The following is a 23,215-nucleotide window of genomic DNA, read 5'->3' as shown; positions in this document are numbered from 1 at the left end:
TGCAGATCTTAGGCAACACTCTGCCAGTGATATTGCCTAATCTAGAAATTTACCAGTGATTCACAGAATATTGCTTCTGTGGAAATATACCAACACGGCAACATTTACCAGATAAAAATTATTCTCAAACCCATGAAAATGTGAGTTGGCTCCTGAAACGAGAAGCAAATATGTTCCTGCACTACTGAGTTGGTGGAAATAGGGTCGGCTGTTGAGTCATCTAAAAAAACAGACATGATTTTTGTAGAAATCTTTAGGGTTTTTTTTTCTTTTTTTCTACATCACTTAACATCAATGATGCTACAAGTCTCTGCAGTTTCTTATGACATGTAGTTTTTGAATATTGAGTAATTCTCATTTTTCTAAAAGGTCTCATCTGACAGGGCTGGGCATGAACTTTTTCTGGCACTTTTTACTTTTTGCTTGTCCAGGCAGAGACGCCGCTAATCTGGGGTAGAAATGAAAGCAATTCATTTCAACTGAATTTAAAGAAATCAGGTGGGAGAAAAAAATTGCTGTCTCACACGAGTGAACAGCTCTTAATGCTGAACTTTGACATCTGTATGGAGTACTATGCAATTTATTTGAGCTTTTTCATTTTTAATTGATTGCAATGACGGGGCACTTTTTCGTCCTTTGAAAATAATGCTAATTATTCATGCTTTGCATGAAATATCACCCTGTAACACAGTGAGTAATGAACATTTAGTTGCTATTTACAGTTTTCCAAATGAAGCGGTCTATAGCTGGAACATTTCCTGATGGCTTTCACAGAGAAAAGTGGTGATTTGCTAAATATAGTGAAAAGTGTAGCAAGTCATTTGTAGGAAGGACTGAATCTCATTCGCCTTTGAGTTACAAGGTAAAAACTGATACAACTGTCAGGAACAAGCTTCTGCATCATTAATTGATTGTGAAAGTACTTTGTAGCTAACAAACGACATTTAATGCTGAGATTTTACAATAGTAATGTTCACCCTTCATTCCAGATGTTTGTTTTCATTGTAGTCAGGTCAGGTACCTGCATTTGCCCTGAAGCTTCCTCTATTTTCTTGTTTCTTTGTTCCGCATGTCATCCTTACTGCAGATGGGTATTTATGTGTCCATTCAGTGCTCGGGAAAGCAAATGGAGAGATTAAAACTTGAAGTAAAGCGGTCAAATAAAATCGACAGTCAAGCCTGGGAGATAAAACAATAAAGATAAATGATCAGAATACATTTTGCTCCAATTTAAATATGAAACATGATCAATGTAAAGTCAGTAGAACCAAAGGCCAATGATAATAAGAATAGCGCTGCACTCATATTGCTGGAGTAGAGTTGGGTCTGGCTGACACACAGAGCGTAACATTTGTCGGACCTATATTACCTGTCTCTCCCTCATCACTGTGAAAAAATGACGAAGATGATGAAGTGTTGGTTGGTTGGCTGTCGCAGTTCCCCTGCTGTTTCACTCACCGATCTATTCTTTAAAGGGTGATTAAATTCAGACTGTTGTGGTAGTTTTAGATATGAGCATGTTGTGAGTATCAACAGACGCTCAGGTATGAAGGCCAGATCGGTTTCCCACCACCATCATTAGGAACACGAGTCTAACGTCACTGACCCTGCAGCCACACGAGTGTGCTGAATAAAAACATCGAGGGGTGCTGGGTGCTCTTTTTTTCAACTTCTGGTGTCTGGTACAGGCATGCAGTTACATAGTCAGTGTCACAAGGTATCTATAGGCATGCAAATCATTTGGAGCTTGTGACTCTCTTTCACTCTTTCAACATCGGTGCAAGTATTTTAAATATGTTCGGTCTGCTACTAGTTAAATTTCCACTTAAATAATAATTTAGCCAATTAAAGGTTAAAAAAATACTTTAAAAAATCAATAGGTATAAAATTTAATAGGTATATTCCATCTACTATGATTTATTTTCAAGGGAGAGCTGCACAACTGAACTGTTTTGCTTGAAAAATTTAGTTTTGTTTTTTTTTTGTTTGTTTGTTTTTTTAAACCATTCAGCTCTAATGTTGTTTTTATTTAACGAACTGTGAGTGGGAGTCCTCTTTCAAGCAAAATTTGTTTTTCTCTTACAGTTAGAGAGTATCACATCTAAGATTTCACATTGGATACAGTTCTTAAGATTCCACTGTGTTGTTCATTAAGAAGGAATGGTGTCAGTCACAGTAGTTTATGTATTTATCTCTCTCTCTTTCTTCAGCATACCTCCCTGTCGGCCAGCCGCTCAGAGAAGGGCACGGGCTGGTCAAGCCGCTCACTTGGTGCCAGATGTCGTAACTCCATCGCCTTGTGTTCAGATGAACAGCCACACATTGGAAACTACCGACTGCTCAAAACCATCGGCAAAGGCAACTTCGCCAAGGTTAAACTGGCGCGACACATATTGACCGGCAGAGAGGTGAGTTCAAAGAAACAAGAAGGAGAGAAAAACAATGCACAGAAAGCAAAAAGCAGAAAAAATCCTGATAATTATTACGCTGAAGGGCAGCCGTGCACAGTGGCTCATATGAGGCTAAAAGAAAAGAGTTTAGGGGTTGGAGCAGAAGTAAATACTGCAGATCCTTGTAGCGCAGTCAAGGCCTTTAAACCTTTTGAAGAAATACTGTGTGTGTGGGTGTGTGTGTGTGTGTGTGTGGGTGTACGTCCATGTGTTTAAATACACTGTAGTCTTTCTTCTCATAAAACCCTTGACCTACATTAGCTCAGTTGATAACTCTGGGCTCAAGACACTTTGTGTGTCTGCCACTGGCTTAATCATGTGATAGCTGCTGTTTCCACCCACATAAAGCAGAAGACAAATATGGTGGTTTAAAGTTGTACTGGTATGTCCGGGTCAACACATGCTGTTAAACCTCTTGCTTTATTAAGTAAGTTTTAGCTTTTATGTCTTTTCTGTGTTGTAAAACATGGCGTGGTTTGAACTCTTTGGCCTCATTACAGTTTGTTTTGATTCACGTGTATTTTCTCATTTAAGACTATTGGATTGTGTTGTGCTTGCTAGCAGTATTACCCAATGCTAAAGATTCTTCCGATTATTCTAGTTCAGGGTTTATTTAGTCCGGAAGCTGGAGTAAACTCATCATCTAAGCATATTTTTCAGTAGCCATCAAGTGTCAGACTGTCTTGACTGTCAATATGGACACTGAAGTGGCTGATAATAAATACAACTCAAAAAAACAGCAAATTAATTGATTAAAAAATGAAAGCAGTGGAAATTACACGGGAAAAGCAAAGGGCCACGGATCGGACTCGAACTGCTACATTTCAGCCGTGTGGCATGCGATCACCTACTCAACCAGTGAGCTATGCTGGCGTTAAATAAGCCAGTTTTTGTTGGGCAAGTGTGATAAATTCTCTGTATTTATTTTGTTTTTGTTTTTTTTCTCCCAGGTTGCAATAAAGATCATCGATAAAACACAACTGAACCCAACCAGCCTTCAGAAGGTGAGTGACACGTTACTGGATCAGCCGGTGTATATCAGTTTAATGAGCTGGCCACTTAACGTTCAACTGAACTCTAGATTTAATAATTCTTGTAGTAAGAGTGCAGGATATTTTTTCTTTTTAACCTGTGGCATCCTGTGTGTGCTTATTTGTGATGCCTTAGATTAAAACCCTCAGTTGAGCTTTGTGTGCTGTAGTCATCTGACCTTTTACCTTTTGGTTGTTATGCGGTTAAAATGTGAAAAACACAAAAGCAACAGTTCGGGGAGAATTTAAGCACTGAGGCATCTGCGTTGGCTTTGTCAGTGGTTGCAGGGAAGATTCGTCTCTCCATCTTCAGCTCTTGCAGTGCTGCTTGATAAAAGGCTTGCCTGTCCAGTTTTATGGGTTATTTATATCTTATGTGAACTCGGTATAGTATATTCATTCAAAGAAGCCAGCGAAGCAGTGACTTTTGCTTTGTGTCATTGTAATGCATCCGTCACATGTGCACTCAGTCCTCCAGAACAAAGCCGTACAAAGACTTGGAGTAACGTACGTCACCGTATGCTTCTGTGGTGACATTTAGGGTTATGTATTAACTACATGCGTTGCATTTGTGTCCTTAATGAGATTAAACCCTTTCCTGTCTCAGCTCAGACTGCTTGCATCTATTTGTGTTTTTGTGTGCGGTGCATGTGTTAATTGAGCACAATCTAATGAAACAGAATCGACCACTGCCTCAGGGCTGTCTTCTGTTTTCAAGCAGTGAAAGTTGCGGTATTTTCTCATTCAGCTATGATGGTGTTTAATAATGCAGCACTGAAATATTAATGTCTTCACTGAGTGCATGATTTTATTATATTTTGCTCCATGTGATTTTATTGTGGTGTCCCCCCCAACCTGTAATTTAAGGTGGACCTCTTAGATAGTTGAGCAGTAAAGTTAATCATTATTCACTGGACTATAGTATCATACCTCCATTGTCATAATATCTAAAGCGTGACTGGGTAGCTGCTGTGACGTCACCCAGTGGTTAATAAAGTGTGAACTTTCACCGTTGACTAACCAATCAGCATACAGAAATATTCCTCCTTTCTGACTCCTGTAATGACCTTAATTTACAAAATTAGCTTCATGTTTTATTCAATAAAACCAGAAAGTCGTGACTGAGCCCATAAATCATCAGGAGATTGTTTACCAAGGTCAGAGAGCAAAGGAGCCCAGGGCTGTTTTTCCATAGATTTCTATATGACTGCAAGTGTTTGTGCTACCACATCAATCGCCCCCTGTTGGTCACTTTAAAAAAACAAAATGCAGATTTAAAACACTTAAGCATTGGCTATTTTTTCAGACCCAGAGGCTGCGTCCATATTTTTTACTGCCTATGCTAATGTCAAAGCTAGACTGTGGTTTAGACATTGGTTCGGTTATCGGTTGCATGTAGTACTAATATGCGGTTTTCACATGTGAACTCCAGACAGTGGCAGCTGAATCAGCTTTGCTTTCCCACATTTAGCCAGCAGATAGTTAACATCAGATCTTTTCTCACTAATGGAAACAGTTTGATTTAGGTGTTGGTTATTTTAGGACCATTGGCTGTGAATTCACCAGACAATCAATCAGACATCACATGGACTTAGTAGTATGAAGCTGGCAGGCTAAAGACAGTTGACTGTCTGGTCTCACATGCAGCTTCACCATTTAATGTCTAAAAATTGCTTAATTAAACGTTTGTAATTTAAAAAATACAATGAGTACTATAAAAAAAATACTATGGGTTGTAAAACGTGCTGCTAGTTTTTGTTTGCTCTGTTTTGGAAATGTTAGTTGGTTAAAGAAATGTGCTACTTATTTCTTCACCTTCAGACATCTGAAGTAGGAAATCGTTTTAATAGACTAAAGAAGCAGAGCTGTACCACAAGCTTTTATTCCCCAGATTGGCAGCAGGTTTTTCTGGCTGTTCATTTTGTCATTTGCAGGTTTAACCTTGTGTATTTGTGTGATGGACTCACAGCTGTAAGAACCGTTCCCAGAGTTTAACAAGGGATTTCTTTGTACAGCCTCAACCCTGCTGACCAACCTTTGTCCTTGTTCAATTATGACTTTACTTTATCGTGCACAACAAAAAGCACACTCTCTCACCTCATCTGGATCAATACTGCACCACATACACACATACAAACTGGCCTATTGATGAATTCTCAGCTGGTTGGGTAACTAGTCCAGGCTAGGTTTGGCTCAACTGATAACACAAAGTTGTGTTATTGGTGACGTATGGTTGTCCGTGACTATTGGTCCACTTGGCCTAGATTCTGGCCAGGATGACTGATTGATGACGCTGCTTCTCCACTTGTCAACAAAATGAAAACACAAGTTAGTTGGTATCCCAATCCAAGTCCTCCTATCAGTAATTAAAGGCAATTACTCTGTAAAATTCACCAATTTATTAACAAAAATTGGTGTCTTTTCTTTTTTGTTTTTCAAAAATGTACATTAGTATTTGGTGAAAGATAAATAACTTTATTAGACTGCTGGTGGCTTTCCTTTTGCCTCTGACAAAAACCTTTTTTTCAGGGGCTGCAAATAATTCCTCAATGCAGCGAAAAAGACTGTGTGTGAATCTGGGGGATGAATTTGTGGATTGTGTGGGAACACAGACAGTGGTTTTGCTGAACAGCAGTCATGAGAATGGCCGGGCTTTCATAGAACAGAAATTGCCTTCGGTTCCGGTGGTGATACGCCGACTTAATCACACCATTTATCTGCTCTTCAAGTGTTGAATCTCAGATCCTGGTTTTATAAGGCGTGGTTCAGAGCTGTGTGTGTGTGTGTGTGTGTGTGTGTGTGTGTGTGTGTGTGTGTGTGTATTCTGCAGCCTGGTTGTGGTGTAGTGCTGCATAGCGCAGCTGTATCGGGGCAGGGGCTGCCCGTTACGTCCTGTCCTGTCAGCATTATTGTAGCCGGTGTAGGACAATATGCATGCTGCCAGGTGACACTGTCATGATATCTCTCCATCTCTTTCTCTGTCTGTCTGCCACGTTTCCCCTCACTCACTCACTGCCCGTCTCTTTCTCCAGTTATCACTTTCTGTGTGTGCTGAAAAAGTGTTGAATTTCATTATAAATCAATTTCAATGTTATGTTTATATAATATAAAGCTCCAGCTTATGATAAATTAGTAATAAGTCGAACTTTTGGTTGGGTTGGACAGTTGTGTTGTTAGCAAATATAAAATTTTACTGTTAACATTTACAGGTCTTAATAACCATAGGGGAAGAACCTTTGGTACTTTTCAACATTCTTGACCCCTCATAACTTCCTAAAGACATCAAATATCCACAGGTATCAAAATGTTGGTTTAAAAAAGGCCTTTTATGTGCTGTAACTTGTTTTGATCAGCCAGTTATCACATCTGGTGGTAGGCTCTTTAGGCGTTTTTACCAATGAAGACAGATCAAACATTCAGGGTGCCGGGGTTTCTGTTACTCTACGTCACTGAATTGGTGCATTAAATCGAAACTATAGTATGTTCATGATATTGATGTTCAGAGTTGGTTATGATTTTGGCCTTAGAATCTAACTTGAAGTGGTTTTACTGATTCTGAAGAGGTCAAGTTGGGAGGGCCTGATTGATTTTCCATGGAGTGACACATAAAACGGGAACACTGTAAATAATGTTTTTCATTATTTTTGTGGATAAAAATACATTTTACTAGCTAAATAATGTGGTTCATCAGTTGATGTTGTTTAAGTTTGGCGAATGTCCTTGTGAAACTAGAAAATGTCAGAACCTTCACCAATATGTCATCCTTTAAAGGAAAATAAGAAGTAAAGCCGTAGCTCAGAGTGAAGAATATTTGTCAATATTAATCAGTTTTTTTGTCTTTCGTGGAAGATTGATTCGCTTTAGTGTACCTAGTGGAAAAGCACACAATTTGCATTTTAATTTTGACAGCATTAATATTCAAAAGTTGTCGTCTTCACAGTCGAGTTGAAATAGAAACACGCACGGGCTTCTTCCAACGCTTTAATTCTCTCCACGAAAGCTCTTCGCTTCATCTCGGTCTTCCTAGCAGCTCACGCTGCGGTGCCTCAATCTATGTTTTGTCAACTGTAGCTTTATGCCCCACTTACCTCTCTCTTCTCCCCGCTGCTCCACTTTCTCTTTTTTCTCCTCTTCGTCATCTCTTTATTTTGTTCTCTTTACTGTAACACTGCGTCCCACTTTTCCTGCCTTTCTCCCCGGGCGGTGTGTTGCAGTAGTAGCTCTACTGTAATCACAGCTGTACTCTTTGCCATCTGTAGTCTACAGTACACTTGTTTAAAGCTACAGGGACACAGGCACTGTCATGTTATGAGACTTTAAAAAGCGTATCCTGCTTCTAGAGAACTGCCAAATTTCCACCTTCACTTGCAGCTGACACACAACAGATCAACCACATGACTGATGCAGGCGTGATAAATAAAAGGATTAAAGCAACAGCTTCAGATTTCATCAAAATCAGATGCATATCTGTCCAACTACCTGAAGTGGCATTGATATATTAATGTGCAGTTAGACAAAAAACATTTAAGCACTGCGTCCTAGACCGTTATATCTCAGGGCGTCTTCTTACTGTTGTAGATGTTATTTATTTTCAGTTACTCTCTGTGGAGCATTTTGTACCTTTCTTAAGAAAAGTGCTGTATAAATAAAGTGTGTGGTTATTGTTAATATTATAAATCCAGGTATTATCTTCTGTTGTTGTACCCGCAGGCTGTGGCCTTCAGCAGATTGCAGATCTCTGCCAGTGTTGCTTCTCTGCAGAGCTTTTCCAAATTACAAAGCTGCACCCTCTGTAAACAGTTTGTTAGTTCAAAGTTTTAGGTGTTTATGGTCTTAGAAGAGATCGTATAATGAGGTGGAAATCATGATGCCAGACTGAGTGTAGCAGAACATTTACAGACATTTAGAACTGCACATTGGCAGGAAAAGAAGAAGGTCTTCCAATGATTTTTAGATGAATCTCCTTGTGAGTTTTTGGCTGTGGACTCCAAACAGTCTTGTGTTTGTGTTCATATCTTTGAGCTCTAATAGCAACATACAGGATCTAATGTCATTGTCCTTGTTTCCCCTGTGGTGTGTGTCGTTGGATAATCACCCAGACTATGCAGGGCCCCACAAAAAAGATTGGTGTTACTTTAAGAACAGGAGAATTTTGTGGGCAGCCGCTCAACTTTGTGAGTGTGCAAAAAGTAAAATAACTGTTTGAGCCACTATCTAATGCTGTGAAGTATGTTTTGTCCCTTGCCCAGGCCCCTTCAGCCAGGAGCTAAATTCCAGACAGGCAAACAAAAGAGGCCGTCATGTAGGGATGGGGAGGTGGGGGTGGCTTTGGGGCACTGGAGCAGGAGCAGGGACCCTAAGAAAGACAAGATACAGAGCGCAACTGAAGACAACAGACGGTGTTTGTATAAGACTACATGGGTTATAACAAGCAGATAAAGCCACTGTCCAAAACACTCTCAGCTCTGCCTTTGTATGCATGTGTAATGCCATTATCTGGATTGCTACGCTGCATATTGTTCCTGTGTGGGTGTCTGCGCATAATCATATTGTTGCTGCTGTATGCATTGTTGTTATTGTGCCGGTCTGTGATGGGAATAATTAGACTATAAAGGCACAAGAGGGCGGGCAGACCAAAAGCAGAAGGTTTTCTCACAAGTGCTCTCTCTCCGCTTACTGTGTCTGGTTTAGACAACATCTATAAAACTATATGTCTCCGTTTTTATTAGAGCTGAGCCAGGATTCCTGTGATCTGGGTCAAACACCAAGCAGTAAAAGGCCAGAATTTAACTCCAGCGTCTCTTCATTAATGATTCATCTTCTCTTATCAACAGCCCTGAGAGCTCCTATTACTGCTGTGCATTCAGTGAATGGGGGGACTGGGAGGTGCTCATTTAGCAGGAGTTTAGTGGGAGCTTTTCCTTCAGGATCAATGATACGCAAGGTCAAACATGTATGCAAATGTTCCCTGGCAATGAGCAAAAGAAGCAAAACCCTTTAGCAGTGCAGCTTATTAGACTGTGTTTGCTTTAAACCGTGCTACACAAGCAGCCACGCATGCTGAAGTGCTTCATTAGCTTCAGGCTTTTTCTCAGATGTTTGCCTGGACAAACTTGATTTAAAATATCTCTAGCAAATCACTTTATCAGGTCCAAAGTTGAGATTGTTTATAGACATGTTTAGTTATCCAGATCTGAAATGACGCTGCTGCTATTATTATTATTATTATTATTATTATTATTATTTCTTCATCTGAAAGAGAAAACACTTGGAGTCCACACACACCAGCTGTTACCTCAGCCTTTAAAGCAAAAAACCCAACTTCATCTCGTACAATGACCAAACATTTTGTATACGAAGGGCAGCTAATCAGAAATTAAAGTGGTTGCAAGAGCTTGGCCTTAAAGGGGAAGAAACTAAAACACTTTGTTCTGAACTGAGGAGCTGCACCAAGATCCAGTACAAGATGAACAATGATTATTTTGAACTGTGAATCATGCAAAGCTTCTTCAGTGCAATCAGAAAATACAAATATGAAGCTGGACATGAGAGAAAGAAGTTCCCCTTAAGCTACAAGGCTAAAGTGTCTTTTTAATACATCGGCAACAACAGTATCTCAGCAAACTGTTGCTAACACATCAGGAACACCAAATGATCTGTAGTGTTTTGTGCACATGGACCGCCTTTGATCGAACTGTGCCGCGCTGAAGGGCAAAATGGCATTAATTGTGTTTTTTTGTTTGAAGAGGGCTGGTGCCTAAAAGCCTGTGGGCGTGACACAAATGCAGTTTTTAAATGTGTTTATTTCACGCGGACAGCTCACGGTAATGGATTTCAGTATAAAATAATAAGATGTAAACATGCCAATTTGAGCTGAACTGTGGGTTACGTAAAGCTTTACAGTTAATATACAGGGACACGACAGAACGCACATAAACACACAGACGATGCATCGTGCTAAGTTTTAGAGCGAGTAGTTCCCAACAACAGACTGACGTCCATGTTTCATGGGCTCAGGAGCGGGGCTCTCTCATTCAGAGTGTTCACACACTCACAGAGGGTTATTCACAGCAAGTACTCTGACGTGGGAGTGGAGAGTTTATTCGTCACCATCATTCTGCTGCTCTTTGTCTTTCACTCTCTTCCCTTTTTTCCCTTCAGATTCTCTGGTCTTGTGATTGGCTTCAGCTGACGAGAGGAAGTGTGTTTCATGGTTTGAGTTCTTTAGTGTGTTAAACTGTACACCCTGCAGTGGATATTTGAAGGGGCCAAATATCAATACCTCATTTCTCTATTTCAGCTTGTTTGCTTTCTTTCTGCTCCTTCGCTAACTCTGTGTGTGTTTGTGAGAGCATACTTGTCCGGATGGTTAGGGGGAGAAAACAGACACCCAGCATGGATGAACTGGTCAAAGGCTAATAGACTTGGCAGACCAGACACATGAATCAAAAGTGTGCAGTACTCCTCACATTATGAGAAAGAGTAAAAATCTGCAGCAGTGGGTCATTAAGTTGCTTAGTGTAAATCCTCAGAAAAGCAACACTGAATTCTGTGTCCTGGCAAGGAGAGAGAAATAAAGGGTGACAAAAAATGCAGAAATGCATTTAAGAAGAAAATAAAGCTGCTTAGAAAAAAACACAAGGAGAAGGCAGGGAACGTGAAGGCTGCATTCAGAATGCAGATTAATTTCCTGTGTAAATATTTGCATTTGGCGAACAATTCGCTTTCTAAACCTGAAAATTTTAGACCCAAAATCAATATTTTGCTATAAAAGGACCATATGGCAGTAGCTGTGGGTCTGTGTCTTCGCATGTGTTTGGCATTTCATGACTTCCCACAATCCCCTGGGCAGCAGGAGATCCAGGGATTATTACCTGGGTTTGCATGGCAACTGTGACGCGGAGCCATCACCGTGAGAGAGACCCAGGAAGTGATTAAATGGAGTATGAATTTAAGAAGGCACACAAATATTGAAATTAATTATGCATTTAATCACAATCCAAAAAAACCTTTATAACATTACGCTAATTCTTAGTAATCTTCAAAATGGACCTAAAGTGCAATAAGAATCTTCATTATTGCCTCTACAGCAGCACAGCTGAGGATTAAATGGATCAATACTGGTGACTCAGCAATTTCCTGGCCAGCTGCTAAAGTCTCCTTTCACACATACCCCCATTTTGGAAACAATTCCCAGATGTCATTCACATCTTTAAATATGCAACATCTCAGCAAGCAGCGCTCACAGATTGATTTCTCACTTGGAAGACCGAGCAGGCAAGAAAAAGGAGAGAAAATGTGGGAGAGCGAGGGTTAGTTGAGTATGGAGGAGAAGGAGAGAGGTGAATGAGTGTGCCGGTGAGGGAGGACAGGCTTAACTGATAATACTTCTTAAAGCTCAGATGAACAGCTGATGCACGGTGCACCTAATTCAATTACACACACTCCCACTGGACTCCCTGTGTCTGTGTTTATGATAATGCAGCTTCCCATTTTAGGAGCACAGGATAGATAAAATATCTAACAGAAGAAGAGAAACTCGTGTTAATAACACATTAGAGAACATCCTCTGTGGTTCTTATGTGTGAATGCGTCTCCTACACAGCGTGGCTCTTTGCCACACACGTTCACATCTGAGAGCTGTTTCTTCGAATCATTAATACAAATCAGTTAACAGTTGCACTTCATTATCAATTGATTAGTCTGTCATGTTTCTTTTCCAATCAGTTAGTGTCACAGCCTTGGTTTTATCTTAAGGTGACTTATTCTGTGTGACCGAGGATCCAAAACTCAAAAAAAGTGAAATTTCAGACGTGTTTATGATTTAGTGTTGTTAGGTGTTTTATTGCTTTTTATTCATATTAATGCTTTCTGTTTTATGTCTCCTTTTCCTGTTGTTTTCAACTCTGTTTACTGTCATTGCATGTTTGACATTCATATCCAGTTCTTCCTGTGTGTCAAAGCGTAAACTCTTAAATTAGTTTAACACTTCTTGCATCTTGGCTGTTAGCTCTTTGTCACACTTTTGACCAGTCGACACCAAACAGGAAGCTTCTGTGTTGGCTGCTCTAATGCAAATCAGTCTGTGAGAGGACGTCTTCTTATGTAGGCAAAGCAAAGTGTTTATTTTCTTCTGGGTCCACTGGCTACGAGGAATCTCTCCGACACAGGTGCAGGCACGTAAAGCACTGCTGCCTCAGTTGACTGTAATGTCGTCGGGGAACGTTTTTTATCGCAATGTGAAAAAGCAAATTCCTGGGATGCATGTCTGTGTAACCTCTCAGTCTACCAGGTCAAGTAGTCTTGAGAGCTTAACACCTCGGCTCATGTGAAGACTCGGATGATCGATAATAGGTCGATGACCCTCAGGACCACCTCTAAAGGGGACAACCCCGACCACGGGCTAAATACTTGAGACTCTCGACGATTTGTTTTTAGCAGTAAACCAGCCTGCTGTAAAATTGAATTTCTGTGAATCTGCAGCGTATGTAGATAAATGTACATAGACTAATCCCAGGATTACTGGATAAGTAATGGTTTTAAATTGGGAAATGTGTTGTTTTTTTAAATTCTTGTAAGTAAGCAAATGTCTGTTAAAGGTTTATGTGTAGAAACCCATTGTTTAGTGTGTAATATGACGGAACGGTGGAGAAAGCAGTACAAACTGTCAAATTATACGTGTATTCATACTTGCAGAAAAAAGCCGGTATGTCATCTGAAATATCCTTCGTTTAATTATGTATTGTTAGATGAAAAGATGCAGAGATTCAAAATGGAATTATGAGCCTGAAGCTGACGTGAAAACATGAGTGGCGTTGGGTTTTCTGTTCGATGAAAAGTCAGAGTGAGAGGGCGAGATAAGGGAGGAGCGCGTTTCCCAGGGCAGCTGAGGTTCTGCGACCAGAATGAAGGCATCGGAGCATTCCTGTTTTTGTATTCTGGTTCTTTTCACTGGCTTTTCTCTCTGTCTTTTGTTCTTTTTCCACGCTTTCACTTTTTTCACTCATGTGTAATATTTTCTCAAAGAATTGTTAATGAGGCAGGTTTGCGGCAGCGCTCTGAATAGGGAAAATGACACAAACAGTAATATATATGTTTCTGTACCTCTGTTTAGTTTAGCATGTTTTCTTAGCTTCGCTGAAACACTCCTGTCAGTGAAGCCCCATTCCCCCTTCATAGTTACGAATAACAAAATGAAACCTAACTGATGACTGATGAATGGAGTTAATTGCATTTGTTCAGTGTGCAGGTGGTTTGTTTGAAGTTTTCTCTGATGTTGATTCATTTCTGTGGTGAAATGAGTGTTTTTAAAAATAATTTATGACTCGCCATTGGGATGTCTCACTGTGAGTCCTGGCACATTCTCTCTGTAATCTTTTAAATGGTGTTCCCAGTCAAATGCATTACTTTAATGAGATGGAAGGAAAACGAGAGAGAGAGAGGGTGATTGCATAAGAGTGGCAGGATGAGGCAGCAGTCTGGAGCTCAGTGATGGATTGGGAGGGGGGTAGGGAGGGTCCTCAGGGAAAGCCACCCTGGAGAGGAGGCCTTATTGTCAGCCTAGCATCAGTGGGACGCTCCCTTGGGTGACCCCGAGCACTAGTGGTCAGAAAGATGAGCGTCTGTGTGTGTGGGTGTGGGTGAGGAGGGATAAGATGAATGATGGAGCAGTATATACACCAGCTGTGAACTGTATGAACTAACTGTTCATTTGGAGAATAAATTAGAGTAATGATGGATATACCTGAATTCCTGCCCTTTTCTTGACCTGACCTCAGCTACAAACAAAATAAAAGTAGTACTTTGAAAGAGATTCAGATGTAGATTAAATTCATCAAGTTTGATGTAGTTTTAATTGCCGTGTCTTCTTTTATAAGTTTATTATTGTGAAATCTATAAAAAGCCAGATTAAAAATAGCTGCGATTCTGACAGTTTCCTCTGTATCCTCATTAAGTGTGTGTTGTCCCTATGACAGGTTAAACGGTTCATTTAAAATTAATAAAAGCATTTTTTGATTTTGTGTTCTTCCACAAATAAACGGCTCCTACTTTGGTGTTATTTTCACGGCACGATTGACCAAAAGCAGCAGTTTAAATGACCTTCATCCTTTACATGTGTTTGCATCATGTATTCATTTGAGATTTCTTTTTCTTCCTCTCCTGTTCAGGTGTTTCGAGAGGTACGCATCATGAAAACTCTGAACCATCCAAACATAGGTGAGTCAACTCGCACAACTTTTTGTTCTATATGTATGTTTCCACGATGGCCTTTGCGCTGAAATCTTTCTCTGTGTATTACAGTCCAGTTATTTGAGGTGATTGAGACCGAGAAGACACTTTACCTGATTATGGAGTACGCTAGCGGAGGTGAGTGACACCATCACCTCCCTCATCTGCATTGCCAAGTATAGATTTGTGCCAATTAGCTTCATTACTTCTGAACTGTACAGTCCAACCAAAGAGATAATTAACTTAGAGTATTTACTCCATTTGCATTAGTGAGGTCTTGCTTCACTACTTTAATGTTTTCTCCTCCGTCTTTTTCGGAGCTGTTCCTCTATTCATCTTGCACTCAGCCATTGTTCAGCAGTTTCCCAGGCACTAATCTATTTTTGCAGCGTCTTTATTTTTTTTTCTTCTGTCTTCGTGATCCCTTAATCTCTCTTCCCTGCTCTCTCTGTATGTTGTGTGATCTCTTACTTACAATGCCTAATAAGGAGACATCAGCTCACCAGCAGACATGCTGCTCAGATCAGCTCAGCCTGCTTCATTGTTTAACAAATTAAATGTTTAGAGGGAGGACGGGTAAACAAAAGGATTTCATACTTCATGTTTCCCGAATATAGTGTGTCCAATTACTTTGCTTATATCATGGCGCCTGTTGCTCGGTCAGGCCTCTTCCGAGGCAAAGGGGGCCCTCGGGCCTCCGGCTGGATTCACTCTGGCACAGCTGGCTGCCGGCAGAGCCGGCGGGCACGCCGGTGCAGCCCCCTCTGGTTTCTGCTCCGTGGCTACTGGGTGACCCCTCGTCTGGGGCTCTCCTCAGCTCTTCCCAGGAGGGTGGCACGGAAGCCCCTCCGGTGGTCCTCCTTGGGCTCTCGCACTCTGGGGCCTCTGGATGTCTGGAGCCTGGATCTCCTCCATGCCTGCTTCATGCCCTGGGGGACGGGGCTATGGCTCTCTACATCCTCTAGCAGATCGTTACATGGGGAAACCTTTTGAATACAAGCGCGCTGATCCACACAGGTGTGCACACGGGTGTTCACTGTTCATAGACATAAACTACACCTTTCTTGACTGCTACTTCAAGGCACATTGTGTGCTGTCGGTCCTGCGTGCTGCACAACAACATTCAATATTTAGTATTTACTGCTGTTTACACTTAGCTAGATTAATGCGATGGTGTTGTGTTTAGTATGTTGCTCTGTTTTTTGTTTTTTTTTTGCTTGTTTTCTTGTCTTTTTCTTTCTCCCTTTCCTATCCCTCAGTCATGTCTGTCCCGTCTGTAACAACTGAAAATAAAATAAATAATAACAACAAAGGTCGATCAAATGGACCAATACGGCAAGGCCGTGATGGCCATAAATGCTCTAAAACACGAGATGGCCCAGTGTCCAAAGCCGGGCTGCCAAAGGGCTCTCTGGATGGATCCGCAATCTGTGAAAATTGCTGAATTTAATAAGTCAAATTAATAACTTCTGTGATGTTTTAAATGCACTGATGCTGCTTTTGGTCCCTTATCCTCAAGGAGTCACTACAGCAGGAAACGGCACATATGATTTGACAAATTTTACAAATGTTTTCCCCTCCTGATGCAACGCTAAAGAGATTTTTGTCTCCTTCTGATTTTGAACCAAATGTTGTTTGGCACATTTGTAAACCCACTCACTACAATCCTCAAATTTTAATGCAGTCTAATGATAGTAGATTGAGTGTTGAAAAAACTGAGAATTATTTAAGTACTGCTAATTTTAAAGAAAATCATTCTTAGTCTTTGTTAATGGGTGGTTCATTAAATAAGAACAATAAATGGCCTGTATTTCAATGTTTTTGTGTTTTTTCAGGGGAAGTGTTCGACTACCTCGTGGCTCATGGCAGGATGAAGGAGAAAGAGGCCAGAGCCAAGTTCAGACAGGTCAGTGAAACTCCACAGCTGGCCTCAACCGTATGTCTGAGTGTGTCACAGCCTAAACCTGATGCACAGCTAGTCTTTCAGTTTTAAAGGATTTATCAATTTATTTATGCATTTAGTTTAGAAAGCGGGCATTGGCATCTTTGAATTGAGCTTGTAGTATAGGAGCCATTCATTTGAAGGACAACATTAGGTTCAGTTATGTTCTCTTGTATGAGCTCATTTTGTATTTCTGTCTCCTTAGATTGTTTCAGCGGTGCACTACTGTCATCAGAAGAACATTGTTCACAGAGACTTGAAGGTGATTACCCAGAATCTTGGCACAAGATATTAAGAATTCTTCCTTTTAGATAAGTGTAAATTAGTTACAGAATTTACTGAATTACCTGTAACATTTTCAAAGCTACAAAGCTTAATTTAGGCCCAAAGTGTGTTATAGATTCAAAATAATAGTCAGTTATTCTTGAGTTTATGAACCTTGTCTGTATTCAGAGTTTTCTGTTGTCTACCATGTTTGCTGCAGGCGGAGAACTTGCTTCTAGACGCCGACTCCAACATTAAAATAGCCGACTTTGGCTTCAGTAATGAGTTCATGACGGGTAATAAACTGGACACGTTCTGTGGCTCCCCGCCCTATGCTGCCCCCGAGCTCTTCCAGGGGAAGAAGTATGACGGTCCAGAGGTGGACATCTGGAGCCTGGGGGTAATTCTGTACACGCTTGTCAGCGGGTCCCTGCCCTTTGATGGACAGAACCTAAAGGTGGGTGACATCAGGCCAGGGCTTTTCAGATTGAAATGTCATTTGAGGTGGCTCAGAGCTTACAGCCTTATCTGTTTGATTTTTTTTCATTTATTTTTTATTTTTTGAGAATAATCCATCACGGAGATGTTTTTGTGCATTAATTTAGATACAGTCACGTGTCTCTGAAGCCCAGATTATAGGAGAAATTTAAACAGTTTCGCAAAAACTAACCTTGTAGTTTACATTTACAATGTTAACTAGTTTTAATTTGTCTGAAGTCATTATAAATAGCTCTTAATCTCAGTTCTCTCTACATTTAGCCCATTTACAGCTGCAGGATCACATAATGTACAATTCTGAAAAACAATAAACTTCCATTTAATTGTGTTATTGTTTTTTTTTTGTTGATGTCTTAGTGCACCTGTAGTTTAAACTAATGGTGTCCGGATGTGTGTTGTGTTCAGGAGCTGAGAGAGCGTGTTTTGAGGGGGAAATATCGCGTGCCCTTCTACATGTCAACAGACTGCGAGGGAATCCTTCGCCGCTTCCTGGTCCTCAACCCCACCAAGCGCTGCTCGCTGGAGGTGAAGACAGGTTTATTGCACATTTAGTGGAATAAATCCAAGACGCATACACAGAAAATATCCAAAAAGAAAATATAAATGTCAGATTTGTGATGTTTTTTTTAAATCAAACATGGCAGTTTTAAGCTTTCTGTGTTTTCTCTCATTTTCTTTCATGACTAGCAAATAATGAAAGACAAGTGGATTAATATTGGCCATGATGGCGATGAGCTGAAGCCTCACATGGAGCCTGTGGAAGACTTTAACGATACCGGCCGCATTGGTGAGAAATATCTTAATCACTAATATGTTTTCTTAATAATTTAACATTAAATGATATCTTTTCATGAGGTTACTGAAATGAAGGGTTAAAGAAATATTCAGTAAGGTCCTATAGGCAGAGTTTTTATCCCTAAACCTTTGGAGGCATTCCTCTTTATTCAGTGGGAGGTTAAGATAAAAAATAATAGTGGGTGCCTTGATGTTCAAAAGTGGCCTAATTTTCAGCTCTTGAGCAAACACTGGAATATTATAGGCTAAGCCTCTTAAGTAAAATGTCAGTACAATGTTACCATTTAGCACCATAATTTTAAACTGTCCAGAACGTTTCGTTGTACAGAAGTTCTGAAGTATTTTTTTGTTTTAGATGTGATGATTGGGATGGGATTCACCAGAGAAGAGATCAGAGATGCGCTGGCCAATCGAAAATACAATGAGCTCACTGCCACATACCTGCTGCTGGGACGCAAGACGGAGGTAAATCGTTTCCTTTGCTCCTGACCTTACGATGAAGCTGTTAATAAGCTGTCATGGTTAATACTTAGATATTATGCTTACATAGCAGTAAAACAGGGTTGAGAAGATAGTTTTGGTGCCATTGCTTCCTAATTTGTTTACAGTTGTGATGTGCTACAGTCATGACACCCAGACTAATTAAGACTGACATATGAACTGGCCTCCGTTGCTCTCGGTTGATGAAGATCAATGATCGAGTCCAGTTGTAATTTTATATCGTTTGTGTGTCTGTGCATGTCTGTATCTCAGACGGAGGTCACTGACTCTCGGTCTAGCAGCACTTTAAGTCTGGCTCGAATCCGGCCCGGCGGCATCACCAACGGAACAAGCAAGCACTCCACTTCTTCTTGCTCCTCGGGTGCACAGTCTTCCTCTTCTGGCCATAAGGCACAGCGCAGTGCCTCCACGTACCACCGCCAGAGACGACACTCTGATTTCTGTAAGGCAAAATACTGATGACTTTTATTTGTTTCTATTCATCTTGAGACTTTGAATCTGCATAAATTTAGCTCACTGAGAACCTTTGCTCTGTCAGGCGGTCCAGCTGTTCCAGGATCAACACACCCAAAACGAAGTCCCAGCGGCGTAGCTGAAGGGGCGGGGCTTAGAGAGGAGCGGCTGTCGATACGCAAGCCAAGCACCAACACTGTTGGCTCCCGTAGCATCCCCACCCCCTCCAGTCCCATGGTTAGCTCTGCTCACAACCCAAATAAATCTGAGATACCTGACCGGCGTAAGGAGGTTAACTCAACCACGGTAAGCCCAAAAGGTTTATGTGCGGGTGGGAGGAACCGTCTAGTGAATCTAATCTGTCACTTTTTAACCCCCTTATCAATACAACAGATGGCAGAGCCCTAACACTCCACCTAATCCAATTACCTCAGATTACAGCCCTTTAAGGCTACATTAAAATAAATATAATGGGAACCAAAAATAAAATATCCTCCACAGACTGGAGACAATCAGAGAAGTAAAACTATTACATGTTTTGAGATAAATCATCAAATTAGAAATTAATCATGAGAAGAGCATAGTTTGCATGCAAAGGGTTGAAGACTGCAGTCAGAATAATCTGAGATTAACTCTTTAATGTTCTCCACGGCAGATACAGGCAGAGCTCAGAGGTCAATCCAGGGCAATCTTTGTTTTCACATAATCTCACATAATTTACAGGCTTTTCTTCTCCTCCAGAATAACATCCCTGCTAGTGCTATGACTCGAAGGAACACGTATGTGTGCACAGACCGATCCAACTCTGATAGACACGCCCTGCTACAAAACGGCAAGGAAAACAGGTGAGAGTTGCAAATGTGTATATGAAGTATAAGATCCACCCAGCAGGTACTAATGAGATCTTTCAAAAAGCAGACAATTTGTTTCTTCGCTATTTCCCTAGAGGCCTCTTCTGAAATCATTTTAAACTGAAAGGGGGCAGATTAGCTTTATTTGCGTGAATTTGGACCACATTCAGTAGCATTCATGTATATCAATATATTTATTAGTAGAACACAGCCCGATAAATCGCCCGCACTTCAAACCTCAGATCAGAATTTTGTTTAAATATGATAAAAATCTCTGGCTTCCATTTACAGACTGTTAGGTCTGGATAGCTACACCCTCACCTCAGTTCAGACAGCTCTAAATTACACCCATTTTGTCCCTGAAGAGCCTTAAAGGCAGTGAGTTAAGTATAGAATTGAAGCTCAGGCTGGTGATTAAATGGCTGGTTTCGCCGGCACATTGCATCTTCACATTGCATCTATTTTAACTATTTTCAACACTTTGGGAAATGCGTTTGTATTAATTGCAAGTACAGTGGAACATGTCACTGTGATAAGTTTTGTAAAGACCGGTTTGACTGGTACAGCTTGTCCCCTTTTAGCACAAAGCTTAGCATGTTTCACACACACATTTTGTCTCTTCAAGACAGGATGAAGGGCTTAACACTGCACATCAGTGGCTTTGTCTTTGTTCTGTGTGCAGCTCTGTGTACCCAGTGTGAACTGTCTGTTGTTACGACAGATGGTTGTCTCCTTGTCGGTCTCTGAGCATGGCAGTCAACGTCCCCTCTCTTGCTGTGTCTGTCTCACTCTACTTCACTCTCTCTCTCTTTTCCTGTGGTCACTGTCTCACTTTCAGTCTGTCTGCCCTGTTTTCTGCGCCTCTGTCTCTTTATCACGCTTTAATTTTGTCTCTCAGAGGGAGAGCCTGAAGGTTTCTGTCTGCTGTCTGACCTCCAGTAAAAACATTTGCACACATGGGGCAGTTAGGGGTAGGCCAGGCGAAGGGTGTATCAAGTGCATACAAGTTTTCAGATCTTAGTCAAATCAGCGCACAAAAAATGAATGAAGTGTTTGTGCAAATCATTTTTGGTAGGAGGGGGTATCATATGATGGCGACAAAGAAGTAGTGAATGTTGGTATGAAAAAAATGCCAACAGTGTGACATCAGTAAACTGCACAAACGTGTCTACCTACCATCATGCTTTTCAAAATAGATACGAGGAAGAGGGTTAAAAAACAAAAAACATCAACTGGTGATTTGGATGAAACGCTGAATCACTGCTGTTCAGGAGACGCTTACTCTCCTGTGAGCAGAGAAGACGACACACCCCACACTGTTCGATTTAGGCATTGCACCGAGGCAGCATCCTCTGCTGTAGCTCACTGTTATGATTTAACAGGTGGTGTTAGAGCGTGCAGGATAAATGTCTGCTCTAAACAAAGGAAGGTTGAGGAGAAGAGAAAGCAGAGGGGGGAGGAAGAGACGGGAGAGGAGGTGAACAGGAGGGAGCAGCAGGATGAAGTGAGGACTGGCGTTGCACCAACATAACCCTCCATTTGCCTCAGAGGCCTTGTCAATGTGATGCCATGCCAGAGTGGTTGATGGGAAAATCACGTGCATGGAAGAACAAACACACGCACAAATTGTACATGAAAACTGTCTAACCTGTAGTCCTAAAAGATCAGAATAAAAGCCCAAAATACGGCGCATGTTCGGTACTTGAATTTACGTGACTGTTCGTTTGTTGATTGCCTACATCAGGTCCTCCGCTGAGCTCAAACTATGTGTGAAGAAGCTGTTTTCACAAATGCGCTGCAGCCCTGAACATTTCAAGGCCTCACCTCACAGAAGTGCACGTGAGAGCACAAATATCTGATGCAGTCAGATCGAATATTAGCTGATTTCTAACCTGCCAGCAACCTAGGACATCGGATTCTGGGGATTGATGTGTGACCAGGGCGGGTAATAGCTGAGTGCATTTACAGCTAGCAAGTGGGCATCATGTGTCCTGCCTCCTGCACGCTCTACCAGGGCAACTCCCTTACCTAAAGCACACAAAGTATTTGCAGTAATGACAAAGCATTAGGTGGGTCATTTCCTGGGGCGTGCTACATGTGAGAAAGGGAAGCTAAGATAAGATAAGATAACCTTTATTAGTCCCACACGTGGGAAATTTGTTTTGTCACAGCAGGAAGTGGACAGTGCAAAAGTTATGACGCAAAAATTAGAATACAATAAGAATAAATACAGTACACAGCTGTACAGAATAGAATAGCTGTGTCCTGGATTCCTCAGACACTGTCCAAAGTTCATGTTTGAGGTCAGCTTGTGATAAGACTGGAAGATAAGGGACTTCATTATCAGGACATAATGCAGATGCTCTTTGGTATATGAAAAGAGCAATGGGTCAGCTGTAATAATCCATGTATGTTAAAAACAGAAATCAGAGGAGTTCCCCAAACTCTGGGATGTCAAACTTATTTTACATTTTACACTTTTATTTTACAGACCATTTTTTATCTTAAATGGGTCAGACCAATAAAACTCCCCTATCTGTCAATGTAAACAAGCTTAATTACATGTTTAATCCTCAAAATATCTCAATATAGGAGGGAACATTTTCAACAGTATGCCTCAGGTTTGTTTTTGTTTTTTTAATGGTGACCCCCATTATAAAAAAAACTGAAATGTCTGTGACCGATTAAGACATCTGTAAACCTTTAATTGTTTAACTAATTCTTAATTACGTTGGTATTATACCAATGGCCAGAGGGGAGGTCTTCATCAGTAGGAAAACTATTAAAACCTCAGAAAAAGTTTATTTTCCAGAGCGATCCACTGGGTGGGATAGGAGTCTTTGCCGAGCCCATTCTGGTCCCCGGGCCTTAAGTTTGACATCTCTGCTTTAACTAATCAAGCACTGACATTAGTTTGAGGCACTGGTGAAACTTGCGTACAAAACCACACACAGCTACAGAACAGAAAATGTATTTTTTTTTTCAACCATCCCCCGTCCCGCTGTCCTCTGCTCTCTCCAGCCCCCGTGTGCCCCCTGAGGTGAGCCTCAGTAGGCAGCCAGTTCACATTGACGCTAAACGATTTTGCTCTGCAACGGCTGCGCTTCAGCTTAACCCATCTAATGGCTCTGTCCCACTTGAACCCTGTGTGTGGGTGTTATCTAGAGCGTTATGAAAAGCAGCCTCAGGCCACCAGCCAGC

General features: G+C 41.1%; 1 protein-coding gene across 5 annotated transcripts in view; it reads left to right on the top strand.

The window, feature by feature from the left end:
- Nucleotides 1-23,215, top strand: part of mark4b (MAP/microtubule affinity-regulating kinase 4b) — a 56,049-nt gene that overhangs the window by 23,715 nt on the left and 9,119 nt on the right. For all 5 annotated transcript variants that reach the window (XM_005744985.2, XM_005744986.2, XM_005744984.2 and 2 more), the window contains exons 2-14: nucleotides 2,211-2,408; nucleotides 3,401-3,454; nucleotides 14,650-14,698; nucleotides 14,783-14,848; nucleotides 16,546-16,616; nucleotides 16,858-16,914; nucleotides 17,137-17,373; nucleotides 17,820-17,939; nucleotides 18,102-18,201; nucleotides 18,565-18,674; nucleotides 18,963-19,152; nucleotides 19,249-19,469; nucleotides 19,905-20,008. In XM_005744985.2, coding sequence (XP_005745042.1) covers nucleotides 2,211-2,408; nucleotides 3,401-3,454; nucleotides 14,650-14,698; nucleotides 14,783-14,848; nucleotides 16,546-16,616; nucleotides 16,858-16,914; nucleotides 17,137-17,373; nucleotides 17,820-17,939; nucleotides 18,102-18,201; nucleotides 18,565-18,674; nucleotides 18,963-19,152; nucleotides 19,249-19,469; nucleotides 19,905-20,008 — 1,577 coding nt within the window. The remainder of the gene's footprint in view (nucleotides 1-2,210; nucleotides 2,409-3,400; nucleotides 3,455-14,649; nucleotides 14,699-14,782; nucleotides 14,849-16,545; nucleotides 16,617-16,857; nucleotides 16,915-17,136; nucleotides 17,374-17,819; nucleotides 17,940-18,101; nucleotides 18,202-18,564; nucleotides 18,675-18,962; nucleotides 19,153-19,248; nucleotides 19,470-19,904; nucleotides 20,009-23,215) is intronic.

Source organism: Pundamilia nyererei, unplaced genomic scaffold (genome assembly GCF_000239375.1).
Source record: "Pundamilia nyererei isolate P.nyererei 1_Seehausen unplaced genomic scaffold, PunNye1.0 scaffold00152, whole genome shotgun sequence".
Lineage (NCBI taxonomy): Eukaryota > Metazoa > Chordata > Actinopteri > Cichliformes > Cichlidae > Pundamilia > Pundamilia nyererei.
This window is presented reverse-complemented; position numbering and strand designations above follow the sequence as displayed.